This window comes from Linepithema humile, chromosome 3 (genome assembly GCF_040581485.1).
Source record: "Linepithema humile isolate Giens D197 chromosome 3, Lhum_UNIL_v1.0, whole genome shotgun sequence".
In the NCBI taxonomy this organism is placed as follows: Eukaryota; Metazoa; Arthropoda; class Insecta; order Hymenoptera; family Formicidae; genus Linepithema; species Linepithema humile.
Genome location: NC_090130.1, coordinates 17,352,613 through 17,371,616, shown reverse-complemented (window position 1 = coordinate 17,371,616; position 19,004 = coordinate 17,352,613). Strand labels below are relative to the sequence as shown.

At 32.0% G+C, this 19,004-nt stretch overlaps 1 protein-coding gene, 1 long non-coding RNA gene and 1 pseudogene across 3 annotated transcripts; 1 reads left to right on the top strand and 2 right to left on the bottom strand.

Moving 5' to 3' along the window:
* The first annotated feature begins 1,587 nt into the window (after window positions 1-1,587).
* Window positions 1,588-9,327, top strand: LOC136998553 (uncharacterized). Of its 2 annotated transcripts, none has more exons than XR_010889136.1 (3): window positions 1,588-1,838; window positions 7,776-7,917; window positions 8,368-9,327. It is a non-coding gene; the product is annotated as an uncharacterized lncRNA (long non-coding RNA). The 2 variants fall into 2 exon arrangements; XR_010889135.1 differs by lacking the exon at window positions 1,588-1,838 and adding an exon at window positions 3,976-5,606.
* A 603-nt stretch (window positions 9,328-9,930) lies between these two features.
* On the bottom strand, window positions 9,931-14,103 carry LOC105672184 (ABC transporter G family member 23-like; annotated as a pseudogene).
* Window positions 14,104-17,782: 3,679 nt separating this feature from the next.
* Window positions 17,783-19,000, bottom strand: LOC136999011 (uncharacterized). The gene is made up of 3 exons (XM_067352406.1): window positions 18,943-19,000; window positions 18,342-18,577; window positions 17,783-18,263 (listed from the first exon to the last, which is right to left on the bottom strand). Exons 1-3 carry the CDS (start codon window positions 18,998-19,000, stop codon window positions 17,811-17,813), a joined length of 747 nt encoding a protein of 248 aa, XP_067208507.1. The 3' UTR covers window positions 17,783-17,810.
* Window positions 19,001-19,004: the final 4 nt, after the last annotated feature.

Here is a 19,004-nt window from a genome sequence, read left to right as displayed (position 1 = left end):
AAAGGCGATCTAACGTGTGCTGGCGATGTAGAAATAGAAAAGCCAGAGGCGATCTAACGTGTGCTGGCGATATAGAAATAGAAAAGCCAGAGACAATCTAACGTGTAATGGCGATGTAGAAATAGAAAAGCCAGAGGCGATCTAACGTGTGCTGGCGATGTAGAAATAGAAAAATCGGAGACAATCTAACGTGTGCTGGCGATGTAGAATTAGAAATGCCAGAGGCGATCTATCGTGGGCTGGCGATGTAGAATTAGAAAAGCTAGAAGCGATCTAACGTGTGCTGGCGATGTAGAATTAGAAAAGTCAGAGGCGGTCTACCGTGAGCTGACAATTTTTAATAAATATAGTCGGAGGCGATCTAACGTCAGCTGACAGTTTAAAAAAAAGATAGCCAAAGACGATTTATTGGTGAGCTGGCAAATTGTAACAAATATTGTCAGAGGCGGTCTACCGTGAACTGACAATTTTTAATGAATGCAGTCAGAAGCAACCTAATGTCAACTGACAGTTTAGAAAAAAGAGAGCCAAAGATGATTTATTCGTGGGCTGGCAAATTGTAAGAAATATTGTCAGAAACGATCTATCGTGAGCTTGCAGATTTTAAGAAACACGTATTTTTTTTAGTTCGTAATTTACTACACGTGTGGTCTGTTAATATATGATGAATGTATGATGTACATACGAGACGAAATAGACTTATACAAGGTGTCTAATAGATATGAATTAGAAATGATAAAATATTTTATTTAAAAAATGTATATATAATACTATATATCTAATTGGAAAAAAATATTATATACTTTCCCTATTTTTATTCTTATGTAATTAATACATAATAAATAAATAAGTTAATTATTCAATACATACATATACATATTAAATATAATTATCTTTTTTTTATATTTTATATAATGACTGAAATGATATATACTCTCATTATTTCAGTCATTATTATATAAAATACAAAATAAAGATAACTATTTATTCAATATATGTGTATATGTATATATTAATTAATTGATTAATTAGTTACTTTGTATTTACTACATAAGGATAAAAATAAAAAAAGTATATGACATTTTTCTTCAGCGATATATATAGTATTATATGTATATTTTTCAATTATTATTTTGTCATATTTAGTTTATATTTATTTGACACCTTGTATACGCCTATACGTCTTCTCGGACATTATATTGCAGCCTTGCGACAAAATTTCAGTCGAGGAAACAAGCGCAAGCATCGTTTGTTTACAAACTTCCGATGACACACGTACCAGACCACACGTCAGTGTAGTGAGTTACCGCTACAAACAAATGCGTACACACGGACCTACGCGGCGTAGGCTACGCCGATAATGTCATTTCATTTTTAGTACCATCGAAATGATGGCGCTTTCGCGTCGGAGTTCGGGTCGAGTGAGAGAAGAAGCTTTCTCTCACTGAACTGAGTATAGACATCCTATTTTAAATTCCAAAATAATGTATGCTCGCTTCATCTTCATCTATCAGTCGTTTTTTTTATTTATCCTTATCTATTCCCACTATACGAAAGAAAAAGACAGAAATACTCATAATGCTATGTCCTTCAAATATCGACGCTGTTTGTCACAGCAGGAACCGGTCTATTATATATGCCTATGGTAATACCGCTTTTCGACGAGTGTTATAGTGGGAGGCCAGCTAGTTTCGGATATAATAGCGAATCCCTCTCGGAGACACTGCACTATTGACAATCCAAGTTTTCAAGCTTTGGGAGAGAATAATTTTGGGCGAGATAACATCCGTCTACGTGTGAGGAAAGAAGTGAATCTTGTGATTAAGCGAGCTATCGAGGTAAGCTCTTCTAACGAAATTTTCACATGACTGTGAAAATCCAAAAAAATATTTTTATTAGAACGATATCGCGATTCGTGTTTGTTCGTCGATTTTTTGGCTCATCGAAATTTTCTGAACAAAGTGTTTTGTTATATCTCTAGAAACCGAAAATTCACTGTCTTCTTTATAGTCGTCGCTCTTTGAAATTTTTACTCTGAGCCTCTGAGCAGATTTTGTTTTTCTCATCCAGATATGGCGGTATTAGGTAATTTAAAGTATTAGGCAAGTATGTGTGCATTCGATATTTATTTTCGAAAAAGAAAGTTTCGGTTTCAAAGGATTTTTATTATCCTAGTCCCAGGATCTAATTTGAGATATTAGATGCGTTCGGTTTCTATTAAAAGAAAATGTTTTGTTTTCGATTTAATTTCCGATATCTCTGTTTGGTTTTTGTAGACTTTTCGTGAAAACATTGCATAAAAAAAGACTGCCCCGAGTCGAAATTTTTAGCCTAGATTAAACCTACAAGTTTTGTCGAATTTGGAGAACCAATGTAAGCTTTAATTCATATATATAGATATAACATTACATTGGCTATTGCCCTCCTTTGATACTAAAAATTGTTACTTATTGCCGTTTTTTCCATGTGGAAGCTCAAAAGAGTATCTACTGAGAACCTCTAAAAAGGCTTCAGGTTCTATAAATATGTATTTCTAGAAAATAAATATTCAAAATTACTTAATAATCTATATCTCATATACTCTACTTGCATTTAATGTATCTTGATTTCAATAAACAATATATTAATTATTATAATTTGCTTAACTGTAAATAGGCTACTATAAGCAAATATTATATAAATAATATTCACTTATCTCTTACATATCTATCTGCAGTTAAGTAAATTACATAATTAATGTATTGCGCTTATTGAAATTAAGATATGCATTAAATATAAATAAAGTAAATGTGGTAATAGAATATTAAATAATTTTGAATTATAGGTCAGATATGTAATAAAATATTAAATAAAATTTTGAATTTTAATTGTTTTTTGTTTATTCGAATAAATTTTTAGTTATTTATAATACTAAATATAATACTGAGTTGCACTTAATTTTTAAAAATATTTTTTACTATTCATTTGTTATTATTTATTTTATATTATAACCAGGGTCGGACTGGAACACCAGGGCCCATCGAGAAAATTTGTAAAAAGGGCCCCCATTCTAAAGCGCCGCGGCAAAAAATTTTTTTAGTTCAAGGTCAAACGTGTTTTAATGAAATTTGGAGATATTTTGTCCTTTAATTTGTTTGTTGTTGTTTTTATTGTAAATTTTTTTGTATTGTAGTAAAGTAGCATACGTAAAATAAATAACCATGTATAGTGCATGTATTTTATTTAATAATAAAATAATATTTCTTTGGCTTTTAGTAAATATTCTTTTATAAATTGTCAGTTGCCATAACCTTTCAGACGAATTATAAAAAAAAATGAAAGGAGAACACGAAAGACAGTGACGCACTACAGATAGTTGACTAACGCTAACTCGTGCTCAGCGCTATCTTGGTTAGAGAAGGAAAGCACGTTGTTATTCAACTGTCGCAATCTGATAATTTAGAATTTAGATTATTAATTTCTTGCATAAAAAATTAAAAAAAAAATTGGATTTGGGGGCCACTGGGGTCCTCAAAAACATAGGGCCCCCCGAGAAATTTCTCGGTATCTCTCCTGTCCAGTCCGCCTCTGATTATAACATTTATTATATTAATCTGATATAATAGAAATTGAACTCAATTATAGATTGAATATTAATATTTTTATTGCTAGAAATTTCGATAAGATTTGGAAATTCAAAAGAGGTAGGAGTTGTAAGAACGAAAGTAGGAATTGTATGTTTAACATCAATAAAAATAACGGTTTTTCTAGGACAACAAGATTAAAGAAAGGCCAAAAGAAGACATAACACTTTCAAGATAGAACTTGTAGGTCAAGGAACATTATTAGAGGCACAAATAACCATGTATGAGGTTTATAGTAGGTTTTAAATTTCGACTCGGGTGGGCAGAGTGAAAGTCGTAGCAAGCCGTAGTATTAGGTCATTAAGATTTAGGAATGAATAATAATTTAATAATGATGAAATATGCAAGATAAAATCGTTTCTTATTTGAGCTGCTCAGAAGCCGAAATAACCAACTCCATTTTTTGCAATTTTTGCAATTTTAATACCAAAGTGCATTATTGCTGCTTTTTATAAATAAAATTAATTACTTTGATGATTCTTATCAATATGGCTAAATTCTTTTATTGCTAATAAATATAATTTACTTTAAAAGCCGTTAATCAAGAGGTTCAAGAGGTAGTGTCTCGCGCCAAGTTCACGCGCAGCGCAAGACCGACCGTGTATCTTTACGCGAGCCCGAAAGTTGAGACGAGCCGAGATTATCGGATCTCAATAACGGCTGGGCCGATTGAGTTGATAATAGGCTCAATCGATAGCGCACACCCAAATTATATAAGAAAAGTATACTTGTTTTTACTGTAGGTGCTGTAGAAAAAAAGTTATCCATAATAGTCCAAAGTCGAAATCTATAAAATAATACGATAAAAATGTCCAGCTAAAATGTCCAGCTAAAATGTCCTGCTAAAATGTCCAGTTTTCGATTTCTGACGTTAGGTGCGCTGATGGCGCTGAGAAGCCGCGCTGCGTGCGCTTATGATTTAACATTTTTACATAACCTTTCAGATCAGAAAGTGTTATAAAAAAGTAGGTAATTATGCAGAATACCCACGTCACCTCCGATTTTGACCCAACTGGTCTCATTCAATGCGTTTTTTCTTTTAAAAAAACTTTTTCTTTTCACTAAATTGTCGCTCTGTCCCAGGAGACGAGATATTAAGCGTCAAAGTTGACGACTTTTCAGGTTAAAAAACTGTCACTTTGACGAATTATAGCGATGTGAGCATACGCTGCGGTCAGGCGCGCATGCGTTGTAACAGAATTGTGCGCGGATAATCATTAATTGCATGTCGCAAACCCATATAAAATAGTATAATTATGGACCTTGCTTTGCGTAGACACAGGGTATTCCGCCCCCATTGTGCAATCCAAACTAGCTATGCTAAAGCTAGTTTGGATTGCAAAAATATATAATGCTAAAGCTAGTTTGATAGATTAAGCAATCTATGCCGCTCTGGAATACGCACGAAAGTTTTATTATTTTTATTTTATACAGGGGGTCCGCCCCCCCGCAGGGGGGGCGGAATACCCTGTGTCTACGCAAAGCAAGGTCCATAATTATACTATTTTATATGGGTTTGCAACTTGCAATTAATGATTATCGAAAATATATTTTATACTTCGCGCACAATTCTGTTACATCGCATGCGCGCCTGACCGCAGCGTATGCTCACATCGCTATAATTCGTCAAAGTGACAGGTTTTTTAACCTGAAAAGTCGTCAACTTTGACGTTTAATATCTCGTCTCCTGGGACAGAGCGACAATTTAGTGAAAGGAAAAAGTTTTTTTAAAAGAAAAAACGCATCGAATGAGACCAGTTGGGTCAAAATCGGAGGTGACGTGGGTATTCTGCATAATTACCAAAAAGTAATAATAGTGAATTCGGTCTAACAAATTTAGTCACTCGCACTACATTGTTCTGTTACTTTGGTGCACACTCAAGACTGCTTATCAATCCAGAGCAGTGTAGTGCGAGTGACCAAATTTGTTAGAAATTCGTATTAAATGAAATAAGTGATATGTTGGTGAATGTGAATGCCTTAGTAAGTATCTACTACACCTTTAAAAATTTTTTATTTTGCAGGTTATTCATACATGATTCGAGACTTTAGAGGATGATTTGTCTAAAATAAATAAAATTGAATAGCTCAAAGTTTAATATTTCTGTTCTGAGTATCCTAGATTAGTTTCAACAATATTTGTAATTTTCAGTCAATTTTATATTTTAAAAAATATAGCATAAGTCGCCTTCTGTAGTTAACGCTATGATTGACAACAAAATTATCCACATCACAGTGTGGGCAGAGAATTAAGTGTAAAAAAATGTTTATATCATATTTTAGGTATATTATTGAATTTTATTTATCCATAGAAAAAAGATTATAAACATAAACTAAACAAAAAATCTTGTAAAACACAAAATGAAATTGACTGGAAATGATAAATATTGTTAGAACTAATTTAGTATATACATAGAACAGAAATATTGAACCTTGATAATTAATTTTATTTATTTTAGACAAATCATACACTAAAGTCTTGAAACATGTGCTTTTTTAATAGAATGTATGGTAAAATTAAAATTTATACAATCACACCATTTATCACTGTCTTATGTGACAATTGTTTAGAGACTTTAGTATATGATTTGTCTAAAATAAATAAAATTAAATAGCTCAAAGTTTAATATTTCTGTTCTATGTATACAAAATTAGTTCCAACAATATTTATTATTTCCAGTTAATTTTATTACAATCAAAACAAAACAGTGTTTTATCTTTCAAAAAAATTGTTGTATATATTAAATAAAAAAAACTGTCGTATATATAATATTAAAAAAAAAAAAATAATACCTATCAAAAAATTACCTTTTTTAAAAAAAGGTAAAAAAAAGGCGCCAAGTACACGCTCTTATCACAACTAAAACAAAACAGTATTGTTTTACTTTTCAAAAAAATTGTCGTATATATTAAACCTTTCAAAAAAACCTGTCGTATAGGTATATTAAAATTTTCAAAAAAGCTATCCTATATACTTCTTACAAAAAAATGTGGTATCAGGAAATGGCAACAAGTGGGACTAAAGAACTATGAAAAAACTTGCACACTATTTCTATAAAACTCTTGTACATAAAGCTCGTATATATAATTAATTATATTATATACTATATTTTATCATATTTTACATGTACTATACTATATATACTATATATATTATTAGATATACTATATATATTATAAAAAAATTTTTTAAATATTAAAAAAATAAAAATATTTATTAAAAAACGCAAAAAAACTTGGCGCTGCTACACCTCAAAGTAATGAAATTAACATGTAGTTTACTGCAGCAGCGCCAAGTTTTTTTGCGTTTTTTAATAAATATTTATATTTTTTTAATATTTAAAAATTTTTTTTATAATATATATAGTATATCTAATAATATATATAGTATATATAGTATAGTACATGTAAAATATGATAAAATATAGTATATAATATAATTAATTATATATACAAGCTTTATGTACAAGAGTTTTATAGAAGAGTTTTATAGAAATAGTGTGCAAGTTTTTTCATAGTTCTTTAGTCCCACTTGGTGCCATTTTCTGATACCACTATTTTTTGTAAGAAGTATATAGGATAGCTTTTTTTGAAAATTTTAATATACCTATACGACAGGTTTTTTTGAAAGGTTTAATATATACGACAATGTTTTTGAAAAGTAAAACAATACTGTTTTGTTTTAGTTGTGATAAGAGCGTGTACATGGCGCCTTTTTTTTTTACCTTTTTTTAAAAAAGGTAATTTTTTGATAGTTCCATTAACGGTAATTTTTTTACTTCCAATAAATTTGATAATTTTTAAAATAGCAAAGAATAATAATTTTGATATACAAAATGATATAGTGTTTCTTCAATAATAATTGTCAATTCAAGGAAACGTTTTCGTATTTCTTTGGATTCGTCATTTGATTCAAACAAACGTTTTTTAAGATTTCTTAAATATTTTCTAATTTGCTATTTGCTGTTTTGTATTACTTAAATTAATGGTTAATAAATAATAGTTGCAAAAATAAAATTCACGATAAACTAATCTTTGCTGAAAAGATATCGGAGTCTTCTTGACATATTTTTAATTTTCTACAGTAACATTTCCAATAACTAATTGTTCAAAGATGCTTTTAGATTAATTTCAATAAACATTCTATTATAGTTTGGTCGTGGCACAAACAATCCTTGCCATTTTGCAAAATGATACAACAGGAAGCAGTAGTCCTAAAGAACGCCGTGAAATATTATGGAGCAGACAAGCTGGTGTTCACCGGCCTGAATATGACAGTATCTAAAGGCTCCATGTAAGTAATTGTTTAAACAATGATTAAATAATGTAAAAAATTTATCGTTTGTCAACATGATTGAATTCTGTTTTAAATAAAGTTGTTAATTTAAATTTTTCAAAAAAAGCTCTGAAAAAAATGCTGTTTAAAATTAAAAAGGCGTGTTGCAATCATCAAAGATGATGAAGATGATTATATTGATTCATAAACTTGCGATAGTACTTGCAATTTTTTAAAATTATTTGACAAATACGATACATTTGTATACAACACATTTTTATATCAATTTAATTGCTTTATCCTTTGACTTGATAGAAACAATCTGTAAATTATAATCACGTATTTTCCTACAACATTCGATTGATTAACACGTCAATTGCTGCATTGGTTGTGTTACCACACACATTTATTCTAGAAATAGAGTAAATTTACATCTCTTTAACATAATCTCCTACTATGTTTATATAGGAAACGCGCCTCTGCACGTCAGAAACGGATGAAACGGTAGAATAGTGTTGTCGAAGGACCGCTCTAAAGGGACGTTTTCTTGTGTAATAAATGCTTCTTGTGTAATTATAATTTTGCAAAGTACTTTCTTATTCGTTTTTTCTCTATATATTTATTTTCTTATTACATCTGGTTTTTTAATGTATTAAACAGATATGGATTGCTGGGTCCCTCCGGATGCGGCAAAACCACGTTGTTGTCATGCATTGTGGGAGTTCGACGTCTCAACAGCGATGAGATTTGGGTTCTGGGTGGAAATCCAGGTAGCAAGGGTTCCGGAATACCCGGACCCCGAGTGGGTTACATGCCGCAACAGATCTCCTTGGTCGAAGAGTTTACTACGAGCGATGCCCTCTACTACTTCGGCAGAATCAATGGGCTCGAAAACGAAGAGATTGGTAAGGTGAAAATCGCTTAGGAAAAATATCAAGATTATTGCGTAAGAAATGTAGCATTTTGCACCTCTTTTTTTCTAAACTTTGCATCTGTTGTGTTCGCGTAATGTAAATCATTTTGCGATAACTGCAATTTTTTCTTTCTAAGACACAAGACAGAGGTTTCTCTCGGAATTGCTCCAGCTACCCCGGCAAATCGTCTGGTAAGAAATATGAGTGGCGGCCGGCGAAGGAGAGTTTCATTTGCTGCCACTTTGATCCACAAGCCCGAACTTTTGATTTTGGACGAACCCACTGTGGGGCTGGATCCAATTCTAAGGCAGAAGCAAGTAGATTTTATTTTTTCTTTAGACGCAATGAACCAGAAAAGATAGGAAGATAATATTCGAATATACATTTTGGTTGCAGCATTTGGGACTACATGATAAGGCTCACGCAAGAGGAGAGCATTACGATATTAATGACAACGCACTATATCGAGGAAGCTAAGGATTCCGATAAAGTAAATCTCATTTTAATTGAATCCCATTATTTTTATTAATAGTAGAATTGCAAAAAAAATATTTTATGCATTTGAAGCAACTATTCTTTTTACTCAATAATACAAATCCTAATTTGATAGTAAAACTGTATTTTTTACGCATGCAGATCGATTTGATAAGATGTGGTCAATTGTTGACGGAATTATCACCAGATCAATTATTAGACAAATTTCAATGCTCATCTTTGGAGGAGGCTTTCTTGACATTGAGTCGGACACAAGAAAATATGGCAGTTACGAGTATCACTGAGACTTATAGATCCATAGTAGAAAATACTAAAAGCGATGTTTTGTATCAAGATAAATGTAGACGAACAAAGGTAAATATAAAACGATTTGCTATTCTTATTATTATATTATTATAAGATATGATATAAATCGATATCATTTTATTGTACAAACAAATCAGCTTGTTAAAAATAAAGCGGCATATAAAGCGAATGCGAAATATAAGGTTTCGCGATCGAAAAAATTCAACGCTTTAATGAGAAAAAATATAATTCAATTTTTACGTTATTACTCGTAAGTATTTACTAATATTTTCACTAACGTTTTTGTAAAAAATGTATTTAAAAAAGATTTAAACGATTATATATGATGTATATACATACTACTCATGTCGAGGCTAACTTTAATCTTACTCGCAAGAATATCGGCTTCCTCAGTATTAATAAAGTATTCTACTCGTGTCTGCATAGTTTCAGAAAAATTTTGGTTAAAGTGCATTATACCAACATGAGTTCCGTTGCGCACACCAATCATTGCATCGAAAAAGTCATTATAATATTTCTAAGAATAAAATATAAGTAATAATAACGTTTTCTTATTTAAAGAACGTATTAAAATAATATTTATGCCAATTTTACTAATATATATATTTATTACAATATTAATTTTTAAATTATTGTACCTTTATTACGAGAGAATCGTCAAAACTGTGCAAAAATTTACAGCTAAGATTGGCAAAGTAACACACGAAATCCTTTCGTTGTACCATACGTTACCGAAGTTACTGCCATAATTGCAATTGCCAGCTTCTTCATTGACAATCGCAATCGTCAAATTTTTCGGATTGCCACCGATTGCGGCAAAAAATATACTGAATTGTATTATCGGAAAAATAATCACAAAAATTAACCCTCTAAAAAATATATCATATTATTAATTATTATTATAAAAAATTGTGCAAATTTTATTGTTGAAATGTTTAAAAAAAATATTTTATATATGTAACAATTTAATATTATAATTAAAAATATATTAAAAATAGAAAAACTCAGAATAAGAACAATCGGAGTCTTTTTTAAATACTTTTTTTACAAAAACGTTAGTGAAAATATTAGTAAATACTTACGAGTAATAACGTAAAAATTGAATTATATTTTTTCTCATTAAAGCGTTGAATTTTTTCGATCGCGAAACCTTATATTTCGCATTCGCTTTATATGCCGCTTTATTTTTAACAAGCTGATTTGTTTGTACAATAAAATGATATCGATTTATATCATATCTTATAATAATATAATAATAAGAATAGCAAATCGTTTTATATTTACCTTTGTTCGTCTACATTTATCTTGATACAAAACATCGCTTTTAGTATTTTCTACTATGGATCTATAAGTCTCAGTGATACTCGTAACTGCCATATTTTCTTGTGTCCGACTCAATGTCAAGAAAGCCTCCTCCAAAGATGAGCATTGAAATTTGTCTAATAATTGATCTGGTGATAATTCCGTCAACAATTGACCACATCTTATCAAATCGATCTGCATGCGTAAAAAATACAGTTTTACTATCAAATTAGGATTTGTATTATTGAGTAAAAAGAATAGTTGCTTCAAATGCATAAAATATTTTTTTTGCAATTCTACTATTAATAAAAATAATGGGATTCAATTAAAATGAGATTTACTTTATCGGAATCCTTAGCTTCCTCGATATAGTGCGTTGTCATTAATATCGTAATGCTCTCCTCTTGCGTGAGCCTTATCATGTAGTCCCAAATGCTGCAACCAAAATGTATATTCGAATATTATCTTCCTATCTTTTCTGGTTCATTGCGTCTAAAGAAAAAATAAAATCTACTTGCTTCTGCCTTAGAATTGGATCCAGCCCCACAGTGGGTTCGTCCAAAATCAAAAGTTCGGGCTTGTGGATCAAAATGGCAGCAAATGAAACTCTCCTTCGCCGGCCGCCACTCATATTTCTTACCAGACGATTTGCCGGGGTAGCTGGAGCAATTCCGAGAGAAACCTCTGTCTTGTGTCTTAGAAAGAAAAAATTGCAGTTATCGCAAAATGATTTACATTACGCGAACACAACAGATGCAAAGTTTAGAAAAAAAGAGATGCAAAATGCTACATTTCTTACGCAATAATCTTGATATTTTTCCTAAGCGATTTTCACCTTACCAATCTCTTCGTTTTCGAGCCCATTGATTCTGCCGAAGTAGTAGAGGGCATCGCTCGTAGTAAACTCTTCGACCAAGGAGATCTGTTGCGGCATGTAACCCACTCGGGGTCCGGGTATTCCGGAACCCTTGCTACCTGGATTTCCACCCAGAACCCAAATCTCATCGCTGTTGAGACGTCGAACTCCCACAATGCATGACAACAACGTGGTTTTGCCGCATCCGGAGGGACCCAGCAATCCATATCTGTTTAATACATTAAAAAACCAGATGTAATAAGAAAATAAATATATAGAGAAAAAACGAATAAGAAAGTACTTTGCAAAATTATAATTACACAAGAAGCATTTATTACACAAGAAAACGTCCCTTTAGAGCGGTCCTTCGACAACACTATTCTACCGTTTCATCCGTTTCTGACGTGCAGAGGCGCGTTTCCTATATAAACATAGTAGGAGATTATGTTAAAGAGATGTAAATTTACTCTATTTCTAGAATAAATGTGTGTGGTAACACAACCAATGCAGCAATTGACGTGTTAATCAATCGAATGTTGTAGGAAAATACGTGATTATAATTTACAGATTGTTTCTATCAAGTCAAAGGATAAAGCAATTAAATTGATATAAAAATGTGTTGTATACAAATGTATCGTATTTGTCAAATAATTTTAAAAAATTGCAAGTACTATCGCAAGTTTATGAATCAATATAATCATCTTCATCATCTTTGATGATTGCAACACGCCTTTTTAATTTTAAACAGCATTTTTTTCAGAGCTTTTTTTGAAAAATTTAAATTAACAACTTTATTTAAAACAGAATTCAATCATGTTGACAAACGATAAATTTTTTACATTGTTTAATCATTGTTTAAACAATTACTTACATGGAGCCTTTAGATACTGTCATATTCAGGCCGGTGAACACCAGCTTGTCTGCTCCATAATATTTCACGGCGTTCTTTAGGACTACTGCTTCCTGTTGTATCATTTTGCAAAATGGCAAGGATTGTTTGTGCCACGACCAAACTATAATAGAATGTTTATTGAAATTAATCTAAAAGCATCTTTGAACAATTAGTCATTGGAAATGTTACTGTAGAAAATTAAAAATATGTCAAGAAGACTCCGATATCTTTTCAGCAAAGATTAGTTTATCGTGAATTTTATTTTTGCAACTATTATTTATTAACCATTAATTTAAGTAATACAAAACAGCAAATAGCAAATTAGAAAATATTTAAGAAATCTTAAAAAACGTTTGTTTGAATCAAATGACGAATCCAAAGAAATACGAAAACGTTTCCTTGAATTGACAATTATTATTGAAGAAGCACTATATCATTTTGTATATCAAAATTATTATTTTTTGCTATTTTAAAAATTATCAAATTTATTGGAAGTAAAAAAATTACTGTCAATGGAATTAACGGCTTCTAAAGTAAATTATTTTTATTAGCAATAAAAGAATTTAGCCATATTGATAAGAATCATCAAAGTAATTAATTTTATTTATAAAAAGCAGCAATAATGCACTTTGGTATTAAAATTGCAAAAATTGCAAAAAATGGAGTTGGATATTTCGGCTTCTGAGCAGTTCAAATAAGAAACGATTTTATCTTGCATATTTCATCATCATTAAATTATTATTCATTCATAAATCTTAATGACCTAATACTACGGCTTGCTACGACTTTCACTCTGACCAGTCTTTTTTTATGCAATGTTTTCACGAATAGTCTACAAAAACCAAACAGAGATATCGGAAATTAAACTCTAGATTAAAATAAAAATCCTCGAAAACAAAACATTTTCTTTTAATAGAAACCGAACGCATCTAATATCTCAAATTAGATCCTGAAACTAGGATAATAAAAATCCTTTGAAACCAAAACTTTCTTTTTCGAAAATAAATATCGAATGCACACATACTTGCCTAATACTTTAAATTACCTAATACCGCCATATCTGGATGAGAAAAACAAAATCTGCTCAGAGGCTCAGAGTAAAAATTTCAAAGAGCGACGACTATAAAGAAGACAGTGAATTTTCGGTTTCTAGAGATATAACAAAACACTTTGTTCAGAAAATTTCGATGAGCCAAAAAATCGACGAACAAACACGAATCGCGATATCGTTCTAATAAAAATATTTTTTTGGATTTTCACAGTCATGTGAAAATTTCGTTAGAAGAGCTTACCTCGATAGCTCGCTTAATCACAAGATTCACTTCTTTCCTCACACGTAGACGGATGTTATCTCGCCCAAAATTATTCTCTCCCAAAGCTTGAAAACTTGGATTGTCAATAGTGCAGTGTCTCCGAGAGGGATTCGCTATTATATCCGAAACTAGCTGGCCTCCCACTATAACACTCGTCGAAAAGCGGTATTACCATAGGCATATATAATAGACCGGTTCCTGCTGTGACAAACAGCGTCGATATTTGAAGGACATAGCATTATGAGTATTTCTGTCTTTTTCTTTCGTATAGTGGGAATAGATAAGGATAAATAAAAAAAACGACTGATAGATGAAGATGAAGCGAGCATACATTATTTTGGAATTTAAAATAGGATGTCTATACTCAGTTCAGTGAGAGAAAGCTTCTTCTCTCACTCGACCCGAACTCCGACGCGAAAGCGCCATCATTTCGATGGTACTAAAAATGAAATGACATTATCGGCGTAGCCTACGCCGCGTAGGTCCGTGTGTACGCATTTGTTTGTAGCGGTAACTCACTACACTGACGTGTGGTCTGGTACGTGTGTCATCGGAAGTTTGTAAACAAACGATGCTTGCGCTTGTTTCCTCGACTGAAATTTTGTCGCAAGGCTGCAATATAATGTCCGAGAAGACATATAGGCGTATACAAGGTGTCAAATAAATATAAACTAAATATGACAAAATAATAATTGAAAAATATACATATAATACTATATATATCGCTGAAGAAAAATGTCATATACTTTTCTTATTTTTATCCTTATGTAGTAAATACAAAGTAACTAATTAATCAATTAATTAATATATACATATACACATATATTGAATAAATAGTTATCTTTATTTTGTATTTTATATGATAATGACTGAAATAATGAGAGTATATATCATTTCAGTCATTATATAAAATATAAAAAAAAGATAATTATATTTAATATGTATATGTATGTATTGAATAATTAACTTATTTATTTATTATGTATTAATTACATAAGAATAAAAATAGGGAAAGTATATAATATTTTTTTCCAATTAGATATATAGTATTATATATACATTTTTTAAATAAAATATTTTATCATTTCTAATTCATATCTATTAGACACCTTGTATAAGTCTATTTCGTTTCGCATGTACATCATACATTCATCATATATTAACAGACCATACGTGTAGTAAATTATGAACTAAAAAAAATACGTGTTTCTTAAAATCTGCAAGCTCACGATAAATCGTTTCTGACAATATTTCTTACAATTTGCCAGCCCACGAATAAATCATCTTTGGCTCTCTTTTTTCTAAACTGTCAGTTGACGTTAGGTTGCTTCCGACTGTATTCATTAAAAATTGTCAGCTGACGTTAGATCGCCTCCGACTATATTTATTAAAAATTGTCAGCTCACGGTAGACCGCCTCAGACTTTTCTAATTCTACTTCGCCAGCACACGTTAGATCGCCTCTGGCTTTTCTAATTCTACATCGCCAGCCCACGATAGATCGCCTCTGACATTTCTAATTCTACATCGCCAGCCCACGATAGATCGCCTCTGGCTTTTCTATTTCTACATCGCCAGCACACGTTAGATTGTCTCTGGCTTTTCTATTTCTACATCGCCATCACACGATAGATCGTCTCTGGCTTTTCTATTTCTACATCACCAGACAACGATAGACCGCCTCTGGTTTTTCTAATTCTACATCGCTAGCACACGTTAGATCGCCTCCGACTTTTCTAATTCTACATCCCCAGCACACGTTAGATCGCCTCTGGCTTGTCTTATTCTTTATTGTAAAATACTTTTATCACGTCATGTGCTTTATATATATATTATGTATATTATGTACTCCATATTATCTATATTCATATCAAAATATTTATATAAAAAACTAACACCATTTTGTATACTGTTTTTACAAGAAAAATATATGATATATGCCACATTTTTTATTTCTATAGCATGAAATATAAAGATATTTTTAATTTCTTGTGTCTATCATTTGTAAAAAAATCTTGATAAAAGAAACAACATTAATTTTGCGATTTGCAATAATCTATTTCAATATATGTTTTTTTTAAATACTTAAAATTAGCCTTATTTTATGCCTTATTTCTGTTACAGTAGAAAAGAAACATTGTGTCTTATAACAGAGAGAAATGACAAAATATAATATTGTCTAAAGTACAATCCAATAAAAACTGTTAAAATTAAACAATATATATAATAACATATACAGGGTGTCCCAAAGCACCCTTAACAACTCTCGTGAGGTGATAGAGGAGATCGAGACGAACAAAAAAGTCTAATACCATTTTGCGATATTTGCAATAATAACAGAGATATTTAATGTTAAAGTCAGGCGAATAAGAGCGCGCCGCGAGAAGCGTAGGACGGCCCAGTGTGTACCATTATAGGCCGTCGGCGCGCGGTAAGGGGAAGGCAGCGCGCCGCTGCCCATGGTTACGTCGTCGTTCCCGCGTCTTACCGCGCCGCGCCAAAAGACTCGATAACCGATAGTACAAAATAATAAATAATGAAAATAATAATAAATAATAACAAATATAAATTAATAATTAAATAATAATATGTATAAAATGTTTGAGCACGTTTTCCGTAAAATATCGTATAGTATTTCAATACATGAGATAACGATTACAACTTGCATTCTGCTCTGCTTCACATAATTCTAGTGTCTACAGAATTGGCAAAACGCTCTACACTGAGAGAATTTTCTCTTAGACTTTATCCTGAAAATCATACACATGTTTGATTAACTTTACTAAACTACATAGTAAAATTAATCAAACATATTTTATATTTTATTGTGATAGATATTTTTATTTTTTATTGTGATAAATATTAATCATAAAAATTCTTATAAAATTCTTTCCAAATTGTCCCACGATTATCATGATTTTTAAAGTATAAATTATAAGAGAAAATTCTCCCTGTGTACGAATTAAAAAAAATACTAAGAGTTCCAATAGCACTTTTAATAGTTTTTCGATAAAAATTAAAAGATTCTATGTACATACACATTTCTTATTAAAAGAATTAAAAAATTAATTTATTAAAAATTAAAATTAAAAAATATCGTTTTAACTTTGTAAATCTAACACGACATTCTCTTCCCTAATTACTAACACGCATTAAATATTATAATTTGTAGCAAGACTTCCTGATAGCTGTTCAACTGCCAAAATGCTTCTTGCCAAAAATGATAGTATTTAATGTGTTTTAGTACTTAGAATTAGAGGAGAGAAGTACGACACTTCGCAAATCTAACACGACGTTAAATTTGCGAAGTTAGAATATTTTTCAATTTCGATTAATTTAAAATGAAGAATGCGGAACTTTATAATTTTTATCGAAAATTGTAGAACTATAAAAGTGATATTAGAACTCTTAAATTTTTTTTTTAAATTTGTTAAACGTCGTGCCTTCTCTCTCTCTCTCTCTCTCTCTCTCTCTCTCTCTCTCTCTCTCTCTCTCTCTCTCTCTCTCTCTCTCTCTCTCTCTCTCTCTCTCTCTCTCTCTCTCTCTCTCTCTCTCTCTCTCTCTCTCTCTCTCTCTCTCTCTCTCTCTCTCTCTCTCTCTCTCTCTCTCTCTCTCTCTCTCTCTCTCTCTCTCTCTCTCTCTCTCTCCCTCCCTCCCCCCTCTCTCTCTCTCTCTCTCTCCCTCTCTCCACAGATAAATTCTATTAATATTTTTTCGAAATAAAATTATTTCGTAGCAAGAAAACGCTATCGTTTCCACACCACTCTGAGGTAGATAGCTTAGCGCGTTTTTTTTATAGTGGTTTCTCCAGTAGACCTAATCCACTCTCAAAATTTAATTCAATAATTGTTCGAAGTGCCTTCCTCGTGCTTGTAAGCAGAGGTCGGCTCTTCGAACAATTTGTCGCGTTGCACGGTGCGCTATATCGGGGGTAATAGTGTTGAAGGCTGCTATGATCGCCTCGCGTACCTCATCTTCGGTACCATTGCGACAATGTTCTACCGCAGCTTTTATGTATCCCCAAATAAAGTAGTCCAGCACGTTCAAATCTGGCGAACGTGCTGGCCAATTGATTGGGCTGCCACGACCTATCCACCTGTCAGGATATCGCGCATCTAAAATTTCCCGCGTACGACGGGAATAATGTGCGGGAGCTCCATCATGCTGATAAATCAGCCTTAGCCGCGTTTGTAAAGGTATATCTTCCAGAAGTACGGGCAATTCATTTTCAATGAACTGCGCGTACGTCTGTCCGTTGAGACGCGGCGGAAGGAAATATGGCCCAATCTGAAAATCGACAATAGAGATACATTATACAAGGACATTACTCGAGAAAAATTTTTCAATTAACAAAAATATATTTACCACTTTATTCGCAATTACGCTTGCCCATACATTTATCGTCCATCGATATTGAAAGGCGCACTGACGAATGGCGTGAGGATTCTCCTCTTGCCATATTAAAAAGTTCTGCGAATTAAATACACCATTTGGCGTAAATGTGGCCTCGTCTGTCCACAAAATAAAATCGGGAAATGTATCATTTCGCCGACATTGTGCGAGAAATCCTGCGCATGTTTTATTAATAATTACTAAATAATCTACAATAAATTTAATTAAAAAAGAAAAATTAAAATTATAATAATGAAAATACCTTCGCAAAAGGTGATGCGTTGTATTTCGTCTCTTGGAAGAAGTTGTTGCACCCGTTGATAGTAGAAAGGATGCAACCCATTCTCTTTTAAAATACGATGTATCGTGGATCGCGGTACATCGAGTGCACGAGCCACACGGCGTATACTCGTATTAGGATTTTCTTCAAACGCACGCAGTACTTACTCGTCATCATTAACATGACGATGTGCTGGTACATTAACGCGGTTCTGATGATGCGGCAAAAGAAATCCTGTTTCTCGCGATCGTCGAACACTATCCATTATTGTGACATGTGATGGATGCCGCTCACGGTTCGGAAATCGTTCTACGTAAAGACGCTCCGCGGCACAAGCATTTTCCATGGCCATTCCG